This window comes from Epinephelus fuscoguttatus, linkage group LG16 (assembly GCF_011397635.1).
Source record: "Epinephelus fuscoguttatus linkage group LG16, E.fuscoguttatus.final_Chr_v1".
NCBI lineage: Eukaryota > Metazoa > Chordata > Actinopteri > Perciformes > Serranidae > Epinephelus > Epinephelus fuscoguttatus.
In genome coordinates, this window is record NC_064767.1 from 17,864,940 (window position 1) to 17,885,890 (window position 20,951).

Here is a 20,951-nt window from a genome sequence, read left to right on the forward strand (position 1 = left end):
CGTCCAATGAGTTTTGAAGCATTTGGTTGAATCTGAGCAGATAATGGTGCCCCAAACACTTCAGCTTTCATCCTGCTTGTAAGCAAGACAAGACTTCACTAGAATAAATACAGAGGGTTTATCACAAGATGCAAACCACTGGTTAGCCTTAAAAATGGAAGGTCAGATTAGAGTTTGTCGAAAACCATCTAAAAAGCCTGTACAGTTGTGGAACAGCATACTATGGACAGATAAAACAAAGATCAACTACCAGAATGATGAGAAGAGAAGAGAAGGAAGAAGGGAAGGAACTGCTCATGATCCAAAGCACACCACCTCATCAGTGAAGCATGGTGGAGGTACTGTTATGTCATGGCCATGTATGGCTGCGAGTGGAACTGGTTCTCTTGTATTTATTGATGATGTGACTGCTTACAAGAGCAGCAGGATGAAAGCTGAAGTGTTTGGGACTACATTATCTGCTCAGATTCAGCTAAATGCTTCAGGATTTGCAACCAAGTATTAAAACTGACTGTTTAATTGATGATTATGTTAGTTTGTCCAAATACTTATGAGCCCTTAAAGTTGGGGGGACTGTGTGAAGAAATGGTTGTAATTCCTACACGGTTCATACTACATTTTTGAAAAAAGCCTTAAATGAAAGCTGAGAGTCTGCACTTTAAGCAGGTATTCATTGTTTCATTTAAAACCCATTGTGGTGGTGTACAGAGCCAAAATGATGACAACTGTATCACTGTCCAAATAATTATGGACCTGACTGTATGTATCTGTACCCATAACTGTATATGTATTTGTAACTGTATCTGTATCTGTCACTGTATCTGTAACTGTATATGTATCTGTCACTGTATCTGTACCTATAACGGTATATGTATCTGTACCTTTAACTGTACATGTGTCTGTAACTGTATCTGTAACTGTATTCAAATAAACACAAGAAGTTTGTGCTCTTGTGTTGATGTAACTGTATCTGTATCTGTATCTGTACCTGTACCTGTATCTGTGTCTGTAACTGTATGTGTGTCTGTATATGTACCCGAATCTGGAACTGTATATGTATATGTACCTATATCTGTGTATGTATCTGTATATGTATCTATGTATGTATCTGTAACTGTATATTATCTGTACCTGTAGCTGTATCTGTAACTGTATTTGTGTCTGCATGTACCCGAATCTGTAACTGTACCTGTAACTGTATCTGCATCTGTACCTGTATCTGTATCTGTAACTGTATTTGTTTCTGTAACTGTATATGTATCTGTACCTGTATCTGCATCTGTACCTGTATCCCTATCTCTGTCTGTTCAACTAACTAAGTTATTAGTATCTGCATCTGTACTCGGAATTGGTGGCTTTTTAATTAGAAGTAGGTGTAGTTTAAACTGGAAATGGGTGGGACCAAACCAGAAGTTTTTATTTTAAGCCTGAAACTGATCAGAAGTTGCCATAATTATTACTTATTAAAAAACTATTTACAGAACAATCTCAGGATTGAGCCAGATCTTTTCAATCACAAGAGTAAGAGATTGAACGCAGCTACTCAAAGAAGGATTTTCCATCTTCACCAGTACAGATACTGACACGTTACTCGGTTGGATACTAGTTTCATCCGTGTACTCGGCTCAACCCTTGTTCCTACATGACACTACTCATAGCAAGGTCTGTGGATTATCTTTAGTAACTGGGTCATGATTTCTGGAAAGAGAAATTACTGTGGAGTTTTTCAAATGTATGTTTTTGGCACTTTGAGCACCACAAGCTGAGTGCCATCTAGTTCCATATTTTTTAAGAGGGCAGACATCTCTATGGCCGATATCTCCAACATACCAAAACAATCAGATTAATAAACAGCACTACAGGTAAGAGGAAAAATATGTACTGTCCCTTTAATGTACTTCAACTGTGTGCTCGAGATGACGATCTGTCAGTTTGGGTAAAGTTGAGAGGACATTGAGAGGGCCTTTAAAGGGCTAAGAAACATCCTGAATCTCAGTCTTTTACCCACAGAATCAGCTCACTGTATGTGAAAGCTTTGTGCATACAGATTTACGTCCCGACCATCGCAGAAGAGAGCCTGGCATATAGCCTCCATATGGTATGGTTTACATCCGGGGGGGGGGAGGAACGTGCTCTCTCAAACTAGCTTCCATTAAACGCATTCCTTGTTAACAGCCTGATAATGTTAGTAGATCCCAGCTCTCCAGTGATGTGACTCATCACTCAGGTGTGTTTACAGCTTATTACGCAAGAAAAAAGACTCTGGAGACGGACTACCACGCTTTGCAACACATGTTTTCCAGCTCCAAGGAACAGTCAAAGCAGCTCATCCTCTCAGGCAGTTATTCATCGCCGATGTGTCGCAGGTGACGACCTTTTCAAACACGTGCTTTGGCCAACATAAACACAAAGGGAGAGAGATGGAGAGAGTGAAACAGCGTGTGTATATGTGCGAGGCTGAGAGGCTTGAGGTGAGCTAAAGATGTCGACGGGGTCATTTCATTTCACACAAAACCATCAATTACACCCCACCTCTAGTGCTTTATTAGTTTGTTGCTTTAGTGTGGCGGCTGCGCGGCCAGCTGGGGAGGGAAGACGGCTATTTGTTGTCTCACAGCCTGAGAGATGAGAGGGATTCTCCACAGCTTACATAACATGTCTCTTTTCATTCAATGCGTCCAGGGCTTTGTCCATTACTCTAGATGGGTATCAATAATATGTTGAGTGCAGGGATCTCAGTCCTGATGAGAAGAAGATAAACAAGCTCTGATGACCAGGATGCCCTGACTGAAATGAATAAATATCCATATTTACACCGCACAATTGTGTCTGCAAAATGGGTGAATAAAGCCAGATCAACCTCCTTACAGCTGAGGCCTCCTCACATGGACACAACCATCACATGCCTCAGTGCAGTTTAAGTAAACACATGCAGGAAAACAACAAGTAAACACTCAATTTTTCTGTAATGACAACCGTTTTGTCGCCACTCCTTGATGGTAAAGTGTCCGACAGCTTGGGACAGGCGTGAAAAGAGGCACCCAAGAATTATTATTTGGAGGAGCAGGAAATAATCTGGTTTCTAGCCTCCATTTCCTCCAGAAAAATGACCTGCTTTAGGAGAGATCTGGAATGGATATGGTGGGATCAAGCGCAGGGATAAGAGAGGGATAAGAGCGCAGGATACATGTGTCCACTCAATGAAGCAAACACTTAGTTATCACAACTAAAAAATGTCAGCAAACTAAAAATGCGACAACACAAAATAAAATGAATAAAAAAAATAAATAATTAAAAATAAAACTTAAAAAATAATTTGCTAATGCCATTTTATTTCGCATCACCAAGACAAAAGCCACTGAGATGAAGTACCTCTTGTGCACAAAAAAAAAAAAAAATTCATTTCCTGTCATTTCCAGCTGACATTTTGTTGACAAAAGGTGCAACTCTTCGACAAAGCCCCTCTGTCGCAAGGTTGACAACCCCATCAGTGTACGGTGGCCCTGAGAGCTCAACACACGCAACTAAGGCAAACACACAGCCAAAACACAGCAAAAATAAAGAACTCATCTCCTTCAATTTGACAACACACATGCAGCATAATTGATGCAGCATTGATAGATGTCAAATTTGTTTTGCAACACAAGCAAATAGAGAAACAACTGATAAAAGGAAACACACTCAGTTTATTTGTGTGTATTTTATCCGTTTATTTCACTTTGGGGGCTAGTACGGCTAATGCTAGTAAATAGCTGCAATAATATCTGAGTCATAAAATGAGAATGTTTAAACTAAAATAAACTTAAATCATTAGCTCACTTTCCAAAACCCAGTGCTGTGCTTGAGCGTACTCTTGAATATGCTCAGGCTTTTGGTGAACAGTGAACTGAATGTATCCATTTAAAACTAATGACTGTAAACATGACTGCAGTTAACTCTCACTGTTTTCCATATGAACACAAGGGTTTGTTATCTAGCATGCTGATGTTGTGTCAAAGACTGTTTCCTCGTTGATATGTGTTTCCCCATAACAAAATCCAAACCAAACCTTATCGCTAACCCTAACAATGGAGGGGGGTGCTACACATTTTAACAACACGACTCGACAGAGGAACCGACTGCAACGCAACAACCACATGACTAGTTCAACTGGCATTTCAGACAATGCAGCTACCAATACTGGAGGCCAGTTCACATGAGTATATGACGGTGTTTTCTGAATAATCACACTGTTTTTGAAAATTGTGCCCACTGGGTCTAAAAAAACATATCCGAAGAGCCCGGTCTCATCCCAAAGTCATCAAAATTTGGTGCTTGGGTAGTGACTTGTGGCGTCCAACCAACGAAAAAAGGCAGCCTTTACCCTGAGCATGATGCGCAGCCAAGTGCCATTATAGTTTAATGGTGCTCACTGGTGTCAAAGGGAAACGTGGCAGGACAAGGACAAGAGGTAAGGCGGCGAAAGTCTGAGTGGGGCAGGTGGATGGGTCCAACAAACGTCACCTTTCAGCTGAGAGAGTGGTGTTCACGTCCTGTAAGAGTCTAAAGCCAAACCCTGTTCTTTTTTCCTAAACCTAACCACTTCCTTTTGTTGCCTAAACCCGACCATGTGCATTACTTGTCGGAGGAAAAAAACAAAAAAAATTTGCAGTGTTGTACTGATGTAGTGCGTTTATTTTGAAAGACTGTATGCAAATGTTAAATTTCCTGTGAAAACGGAAGTGTATTTTGAATGAAGACAATGCATGCAACAGGCAGAACTTGACACGGTGTCCCAGAGCATCAACAACCAACGCACCCAGGGTACCTTGCATGTCGTATGTGGACGTAGAAACCAAACGTCAATATGGGACGAGGTCAGAGTGAGAATGTGTGCAGCCGAACGTCAACCACATCAGCAACAAATTTGAAGCAACACATCAAGTTGAAAAAAACTGAAAGAATAATGTAAACTAGTTCATTTTTGGGGACTGTGAACTTATTCAAACGTCAAAACTTTGAGCTATGAACATGAACTTTTAATATGTATGAACATAGATCTCTTGTTGGGTGTGAACGCTGCCAAAATCACCGATCAGCCAAATTCAGTAACTACACAAGCGTCTGTATTTGCCTGTGTTCTCTCACACTGGTTGTGTTGTCTGTGTTTTTGTTTCTCAGTGCTGCAAACGTGTTGTTAAATAGGTCATTGTGTTTTCCAAATTGCCCGTGTTTTATTTCTGTGCTTTGAGCTCTCAGGGCCACCGTACACACGACTTGAGGTCATTAACGTTGTTAGTCACCCAGCACACCTGGAAGATGACGGGAAATGCAGCATTCCAACCAGTGACCCCTGACCTCCTGTTCGCCTCACGGACACATTTCTTCTCCCTGTAACACCAGAATAGAGTCTATTCTCACACTCATTGTCGGATCATCTTCAGATCACAGTGCAGTCATTAACAGTGACAGAAAACTAATAACCAGCATTTTTTTCAAAACTAAGTAGTCATTTATCAAGCTAAATGTTAAACGTTTGCTGGTTCCAGCTTCTCAAAAATAAGGATTTTTGTTTTTGTATTTTCTATCTTTTCTTCTTAATGGGATATCTTTGGGTTTTAAACTGTTGGTTGGACATCAGAGGAAAATATTGGCATTGTACATTTCTGCAAACCACAGGCACTTTACATTTGTACATTTCTATCATATCAATGATTCCTTCTGTATATGAGCTGACTTTGTCATTGGTGGAGGGAGTGGTGGATGGTGTGACACCTAGGTGAGAAGGCTGCCAAGCTGCAGACGATTTTCCGAGTCTAGAGTCCAACAAACAAAACTGTCTGTTTTTTATTGAGACTTTCACGGCATTTCCAGCAGGAATTACACCACCAAAACCAAATGTTTTTAAGCATTTCAAGCTGTGATTGTGGCATCTAAGGTAGCAAAAAACATGATCTTTTCTTACCCTAACTAATTTGTTTTGTGCCTAAATATAACCACGTTAACCACAGCGTTGTTAAAAGGTAAAGAAACGTAAAATACAACATATCTGTGACATAACAATGTGCATATCTGTGGTTTGCAGAAACGTACAATGCCAACATTTATTCACTTATATTGATTTATATATTTTAATGGGTTGCAACTTGAGGTCTGAAAAATTGAGAAAGCTACTTTTCTTTATTTTCAGTGAAACCTTTGTTTATTCAGGGAAAAGTGACTTAGCATTAAAAGGAAATTTCGGTTTACTTCAACCTGTCTCCTATCGTCCTAAATTTGTTTCAAGTGACTAGTGACATAAAAATAATAGTTAGCATGTTAGCCGTTAGCCTAGATACACCCGGGGCGCATAGTAGCATCAGACCTGTTAAAACGTAAGTGAACGGGCAACCTTCAAGTGCAAAGTTAGTCCACTAAACAAGCTTTTTTTCCACAAAGACCGCCTCATATCGTTAGGATAAATGTCAGAGAACATATAGAAAACGACATGTAAACGTGTTGTCTTACCTTACCAGTGTGCTGCCATGTTTGTTTACCATTTAGCTCTGCTTTCCAAAGCGTGGCCAAAATATCACAAGAACAAGCAGCTATCTCATACTGTGCCTGAAATCTCAACAGCAGCAACAGCTGGAAGGCAGAACCGGACAGTAGCCTGAAAAGTTCATTTATTTATTTTATGAAAGATTTATAGAATAATGGCTGACTTTTTGCCAGACTTCGACTTTGTGGAGGAGGAATTTGATTTTGCAGAGTTGGATGGCTGCCCTTATTTATTTGAGCCAGAATACACTGACGAAAATCTGTGAAATTGAAGAACGGAGGAGAGGAGAGAGAGAGAGGCGCAACAGGTAGAGGACGAGAGAGGAGGAATGGCTGTTGCAAGGCTGCGTAGCTCTGGAGACTGGTGATGTACCTGTGAATGCTGTGCCCCAGTGTCCACAGAAGAGAAATGCCTCTGTTGCAAGGAATGGGACCAGTTGCAGCCTTATTTTCAAGGTCTGGATGTGTCCGAGGACGAGACACCTCCACCTGGAGTAATGTTAGTATCCAGCTGGGCTTTATCTAGAGCTCGCGAGATATATTTCGGCCGCACTTTGGAAAACAGAGCTAAATGGTAAACAAACATGGCGCCACACCGGTAAGGTAAGACAACACGTTTACATGTCGTTTTCTATATGTTCTCTGACATTTATCCTAACGATATGAGGCGGTCTTTGTGGAAAAAAAGCTTGTTTACTGGACTAACTTTGCACTTGAAGGTTGCCTGTTCACTTACGTTTTAACAGGTCTGACGCTACTATGTGCCCCGGCTGTATCTAGGCTAACGGCTAACATGCTAACTATTGTTTTTATGTCACTAGTCACTTGAAACAAATTTAGGACAATAGGAGACAGGTTGAAATAAACCGAAATTTCCCTTTAAGCTCTCTTACAGCAATGTCATGAGTTCACGTTCAATGGGCTCGAAGGATGCAAGTATATAATAGTAATCGCAATAAAGTCATGAAAAAAGTCAATATAAACAAATAATTAGCAGCAGTGTCTATCATTTTCTCACATTTTATAGTTTTTAATGATTATATGATTTGACAATTCAATGACAGCTAGAAGTCCTAAGTCAAAGGAAACTAGAATTCTTAAAAAGGTGATATATTTGGCCACATGGTGGCAGCAGAAACAAGCTCTAAACACAACACTGACATATTACCTCCTTCAAAAGTTGAAAGAGGGAACTTGTCAGCAAACTGTTGTCTAATCACACATCCAACAGATGTGATGCAACATTAGCATTGCCTTGTAGTCGTGAAGCAGGTGGTTTCTGCCCACATGATGAACGTAAGTCCAATAGTTGCTCTGTTTACATCTCTTTCAGAGTTGCTACTTTTGGAAAAGCAGGCTGTAAAATCAAAGCAATCAGTTATAAGGTGGTTAAAAGATGCTAAAATACTCCATTGAGCTGAGGGGTACTGCAAAGTCAGGCATTGGTCCTCTGTTGGCTTGTCACTATGAGTGTGACTCATTGTTAATATAAAAATATTGATTATAGCAGCTCAAAAGATGGTAAGTCTCCACTACGCCAAGTCCAATCTTTACGGAGGTTCATTAAAAAAGTAATTAAGAATGAAAATAATAATAAGTTGCAGCCATAAAAGCAGTGCGATACACCTCATCCTCACCTATCTGATTGTGATAGTAATACATAATGCAGGATGGCAGGAAGGAAGTATCATCATTGCGTTTGCTAAGTCAATTTCCTGAGCTCTGGTTTTATCCATCTTCAGTGTGAGCCGAGTGATCAATCTGCAGTTCTGAATATGATATCATGTTACAGTGTGAGACTACATCGATGTGATGTGAAGTCGGCGTATGATATTGCTGCTTAAAGTGCAGGATTTGCTGTAGTGTTTTACGGGACTAGGGAGGCTCCGAAATAGATTGCCCCGGGCTAAAGCATCTCTCCCATCCTTGTCCCAGGACGCCTCTCTCTCCGTCTTTCACCTTCTCCCAGCGCTCATAACACCTCTCGTGGGATGGCAGGCTCAGGCAGGTGGCCAGCTGGTGGTGTCTCACTGGGACAGCAGCAGAGACACTGAGAGCATAGTCAGATGTAGTATCAAAGACATCAGCGGCTCAAGGGGGAAGATACTCCAGAGACGCAGCAGCATACCTCTCCTGCCGTTGCACTTACAGTAATCCCCTCTACAGTTTCCATACTGGCATGATCGTGTGTTTGTGTGTGTGTGTCTGCAGGGAGTTAGCTTTGTGAATGGTTACATAAATCTTTGCATGCAAGTGTGTGCGTGGGTGATAATGATGTGCAAGCATATGTCTGGGTATACCCAAGATACCACTCTCTATTTCTTCTCTGTGTGTGTATGTGTGTATGTGAGCGTATTACAGGAAAACAGTGACTAATGTCTGCCCTCTTCTCTTCCGTAAGCTGATCTGTCCCTGAGGCAAACGAGAGGGCACCGGCTTTTCTCTGCCCCTAAAAACACTGCAAAGACAAGCACATGAACTGAACAATCATGAACTCGATGGCACCCGAGAACGGCCACTCTCGCGAGCAACTCTGAGCATCTATCTCTGGGTGCCGTGAGGTTAACTTGGCGTCCATTACCCAACCCACAACATCCAAGGGAGATGACCCATGTAGTGCTCAGACAACACAAGCTGAAACTGGTAGTGCAGCATTACTCACTCTGTGTAAACAGGGGAATGGTCGAGTATGGAGGCGGCACAAATACACCTTTTAGGCCAGTGACGCTGATATAGTCATGGTGATGATGTAATGAGTGTGTATAGGTTCAGGTGCTAATTGTGGTGTATTGATCGTGGTGCTAAGGTAAGATCAAAGACTGTTTAGATTGATGACATTCACCTCTTTTTTGTCCAAATGCATGAATGGCCTTTTCTTGAATAGGATGTCAGTATAGTGCTTTTTCAGTGCAACCATATTCTCTGTGGATACGGATAGGGTCGCAGGAGGTGACACTTAATTTACCACTGTTATAATGGGCACAGTGTCTGCTGCATACATAATTAATCGATCGCTGTTTTTCCACATTGATAACAGCACGACCCGGGTCCTCACCTTGTCTCTGAATGCTGATTGCATTCACCATTACCCTGAGACATGTAACACACTTACAGATAGAAACAGCAGTAAAGACGTGGATTATATGTGTTGCATATGTGAGAACCACTGACAAAATGTTGACATTGTATGTTTCAGCAAACAACGCATATGTTACATTTGAATATTATTATGTAGTGGATTCTTTAGGGTTTCAACAATGCTGTGGTTAATTTGTGCTTACGTTTAGGCACAAAAAACACTTGGTAATAATAAGGAAAAGATCATGTTTTGACTTTCAGAACCTTGTTTTGGAGGCCAATCCCAGCAGAAAAAGCAGCAATCTCTCGTTTATAACCAACTGCTTTTTCTGTCCTTATCCCCGCAACTTGTTGCTACAAAGCACCCACATTTGAAGGATAAAAAGCTGCTGAGAAAACACAGATGAGTTGCTACAAAACACCCACATTGGGAGCCTGAAAAGCTGGTGGAAAAACACAGACAGGTTGCTACTAAATACCCATGTTTGAAGCCTAAAAAGCTAATTGGAAAACACAGATAGGTCACTACAAAACACGCATGTTTGGAGCCTAAGTTCCTGGAAAAACTAAATTGTCAACACAAAAGACCCACGCTAGGAACCTAAAATGCTGCTGAAAAACACAGACAGGTCGCTACAAAACACCCATATTGGGAGCCTAAAATGCTGCTGAAAAAACACAGATGGGTCGCTATGAAATACCTATGTTTGATGCCTCAAAAGCTGCTGGGAAAACACAGATGGGTTACTACAAAACAGCCATATTTGGAGCCTAAAAATCTGTTGGAAATAGATGGGGTCACAACAAAATACCCACATTTGGACCCTAAAAAGCTCCTGGAAAATACAAGTGTGTCACTACAAAACAGCTATGTTTGGAGCCTAAAAAGCCGTTGGAAAAACAGAGACAAGTCACTATGAAATACCCATGTTTGGAGCCTAAACAGCTGCAGCAAAACACTGAAGGGTTGCTACAAAACACCCACATTGGGAGCCTAAAAAGCTAGTGAAAAAGAACAGAGATGGGTTGCTACAAAACAGTCATGTTTGGAGCCTAAAATGCTGCTAGAAAAACACAGATGAGTCACTACAAAACAGCCATATTTGGAGCCTAACAAGCTGGTGAAAAAACAGACGGGTCACAACAAAACACCCACGTTTGGAGCCTAAAAAGCCACTGAAAACATGTCAATGATTCATCAAAACACAGCTGGTTTTGTTGTTTGTAGGTCTAGAACAGTGGTCTGCAGCTTGGCAGGCATCTCTCCTAGGTGCCACATAATCCACCATCTCTTCCATCTCCCAATGACAAGTCATATACTAGTCACTTTAGAGACATTGATATGATACGTATGAAACGTGCAAATGTAACATATATATGGTCTTCAGAAACGTACAATGCCACCATTTTTTCCTGGTGACTGGCTTGTGATAGTGCATCAGATTTAAGCTGGTTATCGAGCTTCACATGAGTGATTACAGGTAGTTATGGTAACATTCTGCTCCAGCATGCATTTGGAAGATCTTCAGGTTTAAAGGGGGGAAAGAAAATGTAAAATAATCTGTATTAAAACTCAATGAGACGCATACAGCCACACTTTGCAGCAACAAGCATTCATCTCTAACCCAGTGAGAAGTGGTTGGAATAATAAGAATGCAAGCAGTAGACAAGGGTGAGATATGTTGAACTACACCAGCAAACTGAAGATCTGTTCACTCTATTTTTAACTCAGAATCTTAATGAAACATCCCCCTAGCGCCCATGAGCTCCCTCTTTTTTTTTCCTTCAATGAATTCATTGAGTTGAAACAGATTTAGGCAGCAGAATGAAAAATGGTGCATAGAAATGACTGGCTGGGTTTGGAGATTAATATTACAGCAGGAGAAGTGATGATCTATTACTGAACTCTCCTCAGTCCGCTCAACATACTGAGGATGAAAGTGATGAGCGCTGTTGCCAAAGTATGCAATTACTGATTACTCTAATCAGGGAGATAACATCTGTTGTGTAATTAACTTTACTTCATGTTGGATGCACACAATAACAGCCACTTTTAATCTTCTGCAACTATGAATCATCCAGTTTGTTGTTCAGATCTGGATTTCTCATTTCATTTTGGACACTTTTTTGTTTATCAGAGGGAGCCTGAATTGATGGTTTCATATCCAACTGTGTTATTTTTTGTAAGCAAACTTTTTCATCCTTTCGGCTCAGATAAAACTGGATCAATCACTTTGATAAATACGGTGAAAACACAGATGGGTTGCTACAAAACATCAAAGTTTGGAGCCTAAAAAGCAGCTGGGAAAACACTGAAGGATCAATACAAAACACCTACATTGGGAGCCTAAAAGCCTGATGAAAAACCAGACTAGTCGCTACAAAACACCAAAGTTTGAAGCCTCAAAAGCTGCTGGAAAAACACAGATGGGTTGCTACAAAATACCCAAGTTTGAAGCCTAAAACGCTGCTTGAACAACACAGACGGGTCGCTACAAAACAACCATGTTTGGAGCCTAAAAAGCACCTGGAAAAAACACTTAAGGGTTGCTACAAAACACCAGTGTCTGGAGCCTACAGAAACCACAGTAAAAACACTGAATGGTCAACACAAAACATCCACACTGGGAGCCTAAAAAGCTGGTGGAAAAACAAAGAGGCGTCACAACAAAACACTCATATTTGGAGCCTATAATAGTGCTGGTAAAACACAGACAGATTGCTACAAAACAATCACATTCGGAGCCTAAAAAGTTGTTGGAAAAAGACAGACAGAATGCTACAAAACAATCACATTTGGAGCCTAAAAAACTGGTGGAAAAACAGAGATGTCACAACAAAATACCCATGTTTGAAGCCTAAAATGCTGCTGGAAAAATTGCTACAAAACAATCACATTTGGAGCCTAAAAAGCTGCTGGAAAAACGGACAAATTGCTACAAATCAGCCATCACTGGAGCCTATAAAGTTGTTGGAAAAAGATAGATGGGTCACTACAAAACAATCACATTTGGAGCCTAAAAAGGTGGTGGAAAAACACACAGATTGCTACAAAGCAATCACATTTGGAGCCTAAAAAAATGGTGGAAATACACAGAGATGTCACAACAAAATACCCATGTTTGAAGCCTAAAATGCTGCTGGAAAAACGCAGACAGCTTGCTACAAAACAATCACATTTGGAGCCTAAAAAGTTGTCTAAAAAGACAGACAGCTTGCTACAAAACAATCACATTAGGAGCCTAAAAAAATGGTGGAAATACACAGATGGGTCACTACAAATTACCCATGATTGAAGCCTTAAAGGCTGTTGGAAAAACTCAGACAGATTGCTACAAAACACTAACACGTGGAGCCTAAAAAGCAGCTGGGAAAACACTGAAGGCTCAATACAAAACACCCAGCTGGAGAAAAAACACAGAAAAAAAACATCCATGTTTGGAGCCTAAAATGCTGTGTGAGAAACACAGACAGGTGGCTACAAAACAGACATGTTTGGAGCCTAAAATGCCGTGTGAGAAACACAGACAGGTGGCTACAAAAAAGACATGTTTGGAGCCTAAAAAGCTGTTGGGAAAACATAGACAGGTTGTGATAAAGTACCCACCTGCAATCATCCTATAAATAAAATTATCTCCACATCAATACTGAAGTGCAAGCTCTATCATGAAGACCATGTGCCATATTACTTACACTCTTCACTGATGTGTGCTTACACCACACACACACACATATATATATATATATATATATATATATATATATATATATGGTTGGTGTGACCATTGCAAACAAGCTTAGTCCATCCCACTGTTCTCTGAAGGGAGTGCGGGTGTGGGACAATTGATTTTTTTTTTTTTTTTTTGCAATAGGTCGGGGAGGTGATGTGGGGGACTCGTGATTGTGCAGATAGATGATAAACAAATATTTGACAGCAGCAGCACTGGGCTCCTCTGTGCTCCTGTGGTGTGTTTGCTGTGTGAAAGGCGGTGAACTACAGGAGTTGCCTCGGCTCTTTAGTGCCCAGTTTGACGGCCTGCCTGCGTCCTCGGAGAGGAAGAGCTACTGTAATTGGTTTCTCAATGAAGGATCATCAGCGGCTCCCCGGAGGCTTGGTGGACTGTAGCGTAGCGCTGCTCTATCAGCCGTCCGCTCCCCGGCTTTAAACACCGCTTTGCGCCTTTCTCAAATAAACAAGTGGGCAGTGAAGGGGATTCTCGCAGCATCATCATCATCATCACCACCACCACCACCACCGTGCGCGTATTTAGAGGGGGGGGCTTGTGTCCGTTTTCACAACCTACTGGGAGTTTTATCGGTTTTTCCTGTCCGTATCGCGGAGATCCGTGGCAAAGTTTAACGCAGATTTCAACATGAGTGACCTGGAGGACGACTTTGCCAAGATCCTGCTGCTAAAGGAGGAGAGGATACGGGACTTGGAGAGGCGCCTGGCGGACAGGGAAGACGAGATTCAAGAACTGAAGAGAAAATTACACAAATGTCAGTCTGTTTTGCCCAGCGCTCAACTTATTGGACCGAGGACCCGCAGGGCGCAGGGCATCTCCGCGGAGCCTCAGACGCACCAGGACCTGTCAAGGCAGGCGTTTCGGAAATATGCCAAGTCCGACTGGTAAGTCTGTTTGAGCAGGCTTTTGTACTTTTTTCTGCTCCAATGCCTGTGTGTGCCAGATTTGAGTCCCATCTTAAAATATCTTTGAGTGTTTTTCCTCCTCACTCCCAGAAAAATGTTTTGCCACGGATGGTGTGAATCTGCCATTAGGAGGCACAACTCTCTCTGAACAGAAATACGCTTGAAATGAATGTGCATGTGCTGATAGTAACTCTACACACACTCACACACACATGTTCCTGAGCGCTTCACTCCACAAAGCTTTTCTTTCTGTTTTCTACCTTTCCCTTTTTTTCTAAATGAGAGATGGAGACGTTTTGCCATGAATGGGCGAGCACTTTCATTCTTGGGGGCCGATGACGCAGCTCCAAGGCGAGCTTCAGAAAGAGCTCCTAATTGATCAGATCCATCATGGCAGTCCCACGGGACACAGACAGGAGGAAGTGCGATGCATTATTGGCTTTTAGTAGCTGGACGCTGAGGACCCGAAGTGCATGTCTGAGGATATTTAATACTCCATTAGAAAACGCTTTGTTTGACCATATGCTTCCTTCATCACCTTTAGGTGCTCGTTTTAGCTTCAGGGTATGATTGTCCTGATTTTGAGGGTTTCAAATGAGGCCTGCATAGTGATCACTTACTATCTCATACTTAAATCACTTTCGCAGTCTATTCAGTTTGCTGTAATTACTCCCAGCAAAAAAGTTTGATCCTCTCTGTCTTCATCTTTTCATCTCCATTTCTATTATAACAATCCCATCAGGATAAATTACTTGCTAATATATTGATATCACACACACACATACACACAGGCAGAAACCACTTTGCTGACTCAATTAATGCAATAGACAATGGGGTTAATTTTATTAAGATGGCTAGACAATTTCCAGTCTTCATTTGCATTAATAAACTGCAGACTGGGCTGGTCCTCATTTGCACTCATTACCTGATGCACACTGTGCCTTCAGACAAACACACAAGTCCACAGAAAACTGTGCCCTGAGGCAAGAAATACAAATAGAAATACTTGAGAATGAAGCACGGAGGTTATGAATAACTCAGGTTCATTGAGAAACAATGAAGCTGCATTTAAGACAAACTAATTAAGGAAGCTTGTAACCTGTTGTCAACCTTTCTATAGGACCAGCGCTCATTCTGAAAAACATGTCCGTGCTGATGAGGCACAATAAGTGCTTGAAAGGGCCTTGAGCAAACATGGTCGTGCACTGTGTGCAGTAAAGGTGAAGTAAACCTGTTTGCATTAGTGAAAAAGCACCGGCGAGATGATGCCATTGGGGTCCGCCTGCGCCGCCGTGCCCGCTGGGCCGCCACGGGGTCAGGCCCTGTGTGACCCCCCCATTAGAGTCAGGACGTGGCACCAGCCGGCGTCCCGCCCCGCTCATCGGATTACCGCAGCATGGAGCAACGGATCCTGTTTCTATTGATCTGCATAGGAAAAGGGCTGAGCTGGATGGTTAGAGAGGTGAAATTTAAAGCGCAGAGGTGCTTTGAAGGACGGTGGGAGGGCCTTTTGATGATGGGAGGATGCAACACTGGACTGGAGAGACACTCAAGTCTCCAGGCACCTGCAGTTTCCTGATATGAGGGAAAAACTTTGCTGCTGCTGCTCAGGCTTTGTGCCCCGCGCCCTCCTTCCCTTGATAGAGATAAAAGAAAATATGATGGTTTTTAATTGGCTCAGAGGAGAAAGGCTGCCTTGCCTTTATTAGCACTTTGCATCCAGAGAGGAGCACGAGAAAACAAATATTTTTGGGGGTAAAAAATACATAAAGTGATTATTTCTATGGCTTAAACAGACAATTAACTGTGTGTTTGTTGAACAGGAGTTGCTCTATCTCATTTAAAGTCTCACAGTAAGTTTTTTTTTTAGCTCTAAGAAGTCTGAAAACAGGTTTAGCATTATTTGTGAAGCTGTTGATGCACATTTGTTTCCACTTATTGCACACGGGACTCGTGCACATGCCTGTATTTGCAATGTAACTGCTCATTACACACAGCACAAACTATAAGGCAGTGAAACATACAACATTGTAAGATCATTAGGTGTTGGACTTGTTTGCCTGCAGAGCAGATGCATGCCTCCTTGTTGCTGTTTGCTTGATTCTTTCCCACCACAAGAGGGCAGCTGCGGTCTATTATTAGACCAACTGTCCCTCTCTTTTGGGTTGTTTACAGAGGGGGGGGAAGATGCTTTTTACCACCCCACCAAACACCTTTCCTTTTAGCCAAAGAAATCTCCTTCACCCTTCTCTTTGTCCTCTGTGTCAGCCGCTGACTGCCCAGCCTCTCAGCTCAGTAATTGCTGCTTTAGCCCTCAGTAGCTCCTCATTCTATCAGATTGTCCTTGACAGTTTATCCTCCTCCGAATTTGTCCAGAGCGCATGAGGCCAAATGCTGTTCGCTGAGCTTTTCAGATGACTCATTGGGATAATGTGGACAGACACCAGCAGCGCTCAGAGTCAACACACAACACAAGATTAAATGAGGAATGTGGAGCTGCTGTGAGAGTCGTGAGCATCAGTGTCTTTGGCACATTCATGTCTGCTGCCACTGCTGCTTCACAATCTGTAAAATGATCATTTTGCATCATCTTTTAGCACCTCCAATGCTCCTCTATGGAGTCTGTCATTAAAATAACAGCTGCTGAACAGGGATTCATCTTCTCTTTAACATGGCATTTCACAACTACAGCATCATTTTGGGTTTAAATGCAGCACTGGGGCATCTCAGTTCAGTCCATGCAGACAAAATACACAAGTGCTCCGTCACAAAAAGCAGCCACCGTCTCCAATAGATGACAAAAAAAAAAAAGACGCGTTGTTTATTTTTACACTGAGGTTCATTAAGTTTCCATCACCTTCAACTTCCATTATGGCTCCGGTGCTCATCTATTTGTAACTCAGCCGCCTCAGGGCGATCTGCTGAGGTATGATGACATGCTTCTCCGAACAGTGGCTCTCTCGCTGAGTCCATTATTCATGTGAGACGAGTGCGGCTCTCTCTGGAGTGGCAGACTGCTGCACTGTGCCACAGATTCCTGTAGGCGCCCTCCTCGCCATGCGCTCTCACCGGGTCGCAGCCTGACGCACTCGGGGAGGACGGTCCTCCGCTGTCACACAGCCGAGGGAGGGAGCGAGAGGGAGAGACAGAGCAACAGAGAGAGAGAGCGAGAGAGAGAGAGAGAGAGAGAGAGAGAGGGCAAACTTTGCGTGATAGTGGCTGAGACGCTTTAACGGGCTCACCTTGGCCACCACCGAGCATACCTCCGCTTAAATTCCCAACATCCGCTTTGTGAGGGACAGCGGCGAGGATCCCCCCCTCAGGAGAGACAGGGGCTGCATCCTCTGAAGCCGTTCATGCCGGATAAAGTTTACGAGCAGCGTGGTAGAGGAGAGGGGATAAAGACGAGACTGCATACCTTTCCATAAACTTATCGGGAAGTCGCTCGTCGCCGACAGCAATGGGCACCTTGCGCGACCTCCAGTACGCGCTCCAGGAGAAGATCGAGGAGCTGCGCCAAAGGGACGCGCTCATCGACGAGCTGGAGCTGGAGCTCGACCAGAAGGACGAGCTCATACAGAGACTACAGAACGAGCTGGACAAATACCGCTCCGTGATCAAACCGGCAACCCAGCAGGTCCAAAAGCAGAATGAGCTGCACGAGCAGCAGCGGACGAAGAGGCAGGCAATCTCGGCCGAACCCACTGCCTTCGACATCCAGGATCTTAGCCATGTCACCCTACCTTTCTACCCCAAAAGCCCACAGTAGGTGTCCACGTTATAAACGCATCATATTCACTTTTGAATCACGAGAATGAGGTTTTGCACTGGCTGTTGCGCACGAGCTCATTCACCCTTTCTCACCTTTCTGATTCCTGTGCGTAATGTTATGTGTGGCGCAGCAGGTAAGGCACCTGTAGCACATATGGATGATCAGACACACATACACACACACCCACACACACACACAAGGACAATGTGACATGGTGCCATCAGCTTTGAAAAAACAAGAAACTGTCATTAGTGACAGTTAGAAATAGAATTATCAGAAGCCCAGTGATAAGAAGCTGAATATCAATACGCCTGATCACAGCCTAACATGTGAGGGGAATGAAATGTCACCCAGTGATGGGAATTACAGGTTTAGAGAGCTGGCAGTGGCAGCTCTGTGCAATGTACCAGTGCCTATTTTATACAAGCTGTGATTCTGTGACAGGCAGTCTTAACAGCCTCTCTGCATGTTTACCTTATGATTTGTCTCCCCCTCTCTCTCACTCTTCCCCTCTCACCCTCTCTCCCTCTCCTTTTCAAACATCTCTCTCTCGCTCAGCTCGGTCTGCATCACGAGGTCTGGTTCTCAAAGTGAAACTGGCACAGAAATAGCCCTCTGTTGTGAAATAATCCAGCCGTCTGTTGGGTTTGAACTTGAAGGTTGTGCTATTATGAATCAATTCCCTTGCCCCCCTGGTGGACAGGAAGAAAATCTACTCTTCATTCTGCAAGCGCATTGAAAAATAGACCAACTGAGGACAATCAGAGTCATTATTATTATTATTGCCATGTCGTTTTCACATGCAAGGAATTTGCTTTGGTGTATTGGTGCATAACATGATGCATTTTCAGATCCAAACCCAGCTTTGAAACATTTATCTGAATAGTCAAATCTAAAAAAAAAAAGCAGAATGGAGCACTCAAATGAAAATTATCAGTACTTTTAAATCCTCTCTGTGAAATATACCTCTCCTCTTGCTGGTACTTTCAGAGAGATGTGTCGGATATGAATGTCATTATTTTCTCGACAAGCAAACAAACAAAGCTCCAAGGATTTCATCAAAGAGGTTCAAAAATGAAGGGGATTATTTATCTGAAGCAGGGAAAGGCCATTAGTCTTTGTTATACCTGTCAGCTCCATGCACAGAAAGCACACTCTTTTCTCGTGTGGTGTTTTTGTTCTTTTTCTCTTGCTGTTGCCAAATGAGCGTGAAACCATGGACTCTGGCTTGGAATGAGGGATGACCATTTCATAGATAGTGAGCTTCTATTGTATGTGCCTGTTTCCATTGAAAGATTTCCCAATATGGGCTTTTAGGGAGATGTTGATAGGAAATTTCTTATAATTAAAACTCCCAAATATAGACTTTGTCCTGCATTTTGACTTCTTTCTCCATGAGGTGTTTGATGTCTTGTCCATTTAAGAGTACAGTCACCTGTCAAATACTACGAGCGAAGAATGAAACTGAAAGAAAATGTCATAATGGAGCTGAAAAGGCTGTTTGAACTTCTATCAGAGCCTCTAAAGTGCAGCTAAAATGTTAAGCCAAGCGTCTGCCACACCTCCTCACACAGACTGACATTCTGTTCAATTTCACTCCTCTAATAAGCGAATACATAAACAAATTATGACTGTAAAGCAGCAGCCCGCTGAATGCAAATGACGTGCGTGAGCCCTGTTCTCTTATTTGTTCTGCGTTATTATCATCTGTGTGTGAGAAACTTGCAAAAGATCTTGTTTGTTCTCCAGAGTTGGAGCAATTAATTTGAAGCTGTACTGTTTTTGGGAAAGTCTTCTAACTTTTGTTGTTGCTCAGTGGAGAGCAGCAAGGTTTTCTTTTCTCTTTTTAATAAAATACGCAAGTGCCCTCCCGGGATGACAACAGCTCCATTACATTTTCATTTTGTTTTGCTTATTGAAGTGCAGCGATAATGCCTGTTGGATTTGGCTAAATGTTTAGACTTTTCTTTCATTCTCACCCACTTTATCTTCTTTACAAGACCCATAGAGCGTTCCTTACACATACGCTATCCATCCTTCTCCCCCTGCCTGCCTCTTAGCTCCGTTAGCCTCTCCCACTTTTCTGCCACCCCTCTTCTTTTTTCCTCCTAAAAGAGCATATTTTCTCCTTTTAAGGAAGGCTGAACTTGCTCAGCCTTAAACTTCACCAGTGGATGAAGGCAAATATATCATCCTCACAAAGGAGAGGAAGGCAGATGTTTTTATAAGGGTCTGGTTGGAGGACGTTGTTCAACATTGCTATCAGAGGCTCAAGTCGGGGGGTCCAGAGCATGGTTGAGAGGACCAGAAACCTCCTGGGAGTAAAATAACAGAAAGAGGGTCAGTGAGGCAGATTCCCAGTGGACTTGAGGTCAACTTTGGAAAATAATAATTTCCAATTTGTTGTTGACAATTTAGTTAATAATATGCCAAGTTCTGCCAGCAAAAATTAAGCATCATTAGGTCAGTGCGCATCATAAGAACCATCACAGTCCAGACTGACACTGCTTAGTAAAGGCACACCTATATTTAGCAGGGCTGGACTTTCAATTTTGGGATTCAAATATTCTTTTTTTTTTTTCTTTTCAAGAAATGACATGATACATTTATCAACCCTGACTGCCACAATTTGATTTTCTTTTTTAATTCATTATTTAAAATGGGTTGAATCTTGTTTCATTGTAGAGCTGTCTATGCCGTGGAGCACTCTGCTCCACGGCATAGACAGCTTGTCAGAGTCCGCCTGCACACACACACAGTGACAGGGCTAACTGTTAGCATCACACGGCTAATGTTACCAAATGCTAATGAATAGGTTTAACTCCAGAGCTGAGCCATTTCGGTGTCTGTGTGAGGTTGTTGGGATTGTTTAATGGCTCAGTGTCGGATGTTAGCTGCTGCTGCTGTTTCAGCTCGTGCTAATCTTACAGA

General features: G+C 42.5%; 2 protein-coding genes across 3 annotated transcripts in view; one reads left to right on the plus strand and one right to left on the minus strand.

Annotated features, from left to right (window-relative positions):
- Nucleotides 1–20,951, minus strand: part of LOC125903271 (bifunctional 3'-phosphoadenosine 5'-phosphosulfate synthase 2-like) — a 275,592-nt gene that overhangs the window by 97,271 nt on the left and 157,370 nt on the right. The gene's annotated exons all lie outside the window — the stretch shown is intronic.
- The window catches only part of LOC125903270 (cGMP-dependent protein kinase 1), a 143,507-nt gene continuing 136,111 nt past the window's right edge, over nt 13,556–20,951 (plus strand). Inside the window, exon 1 of one of the 2 annotated variants that reach the window (XM_049600091.1) lies at nt 13,556–14,227. In XM_049600091.1, the coding sequence (XP_049456048.1) occupies nt 13,971–14,227 (257 nt within the window). In that variant the 5' untranslated portion in view covers nt 13,556–13,970. Of the gene's footprint in view, nt 14,228–17,445; nt 18,014–20,951 lie in introns of those variants that run through there. The other variant, XM_049600090.1, reaches the window with a different exon arrangement.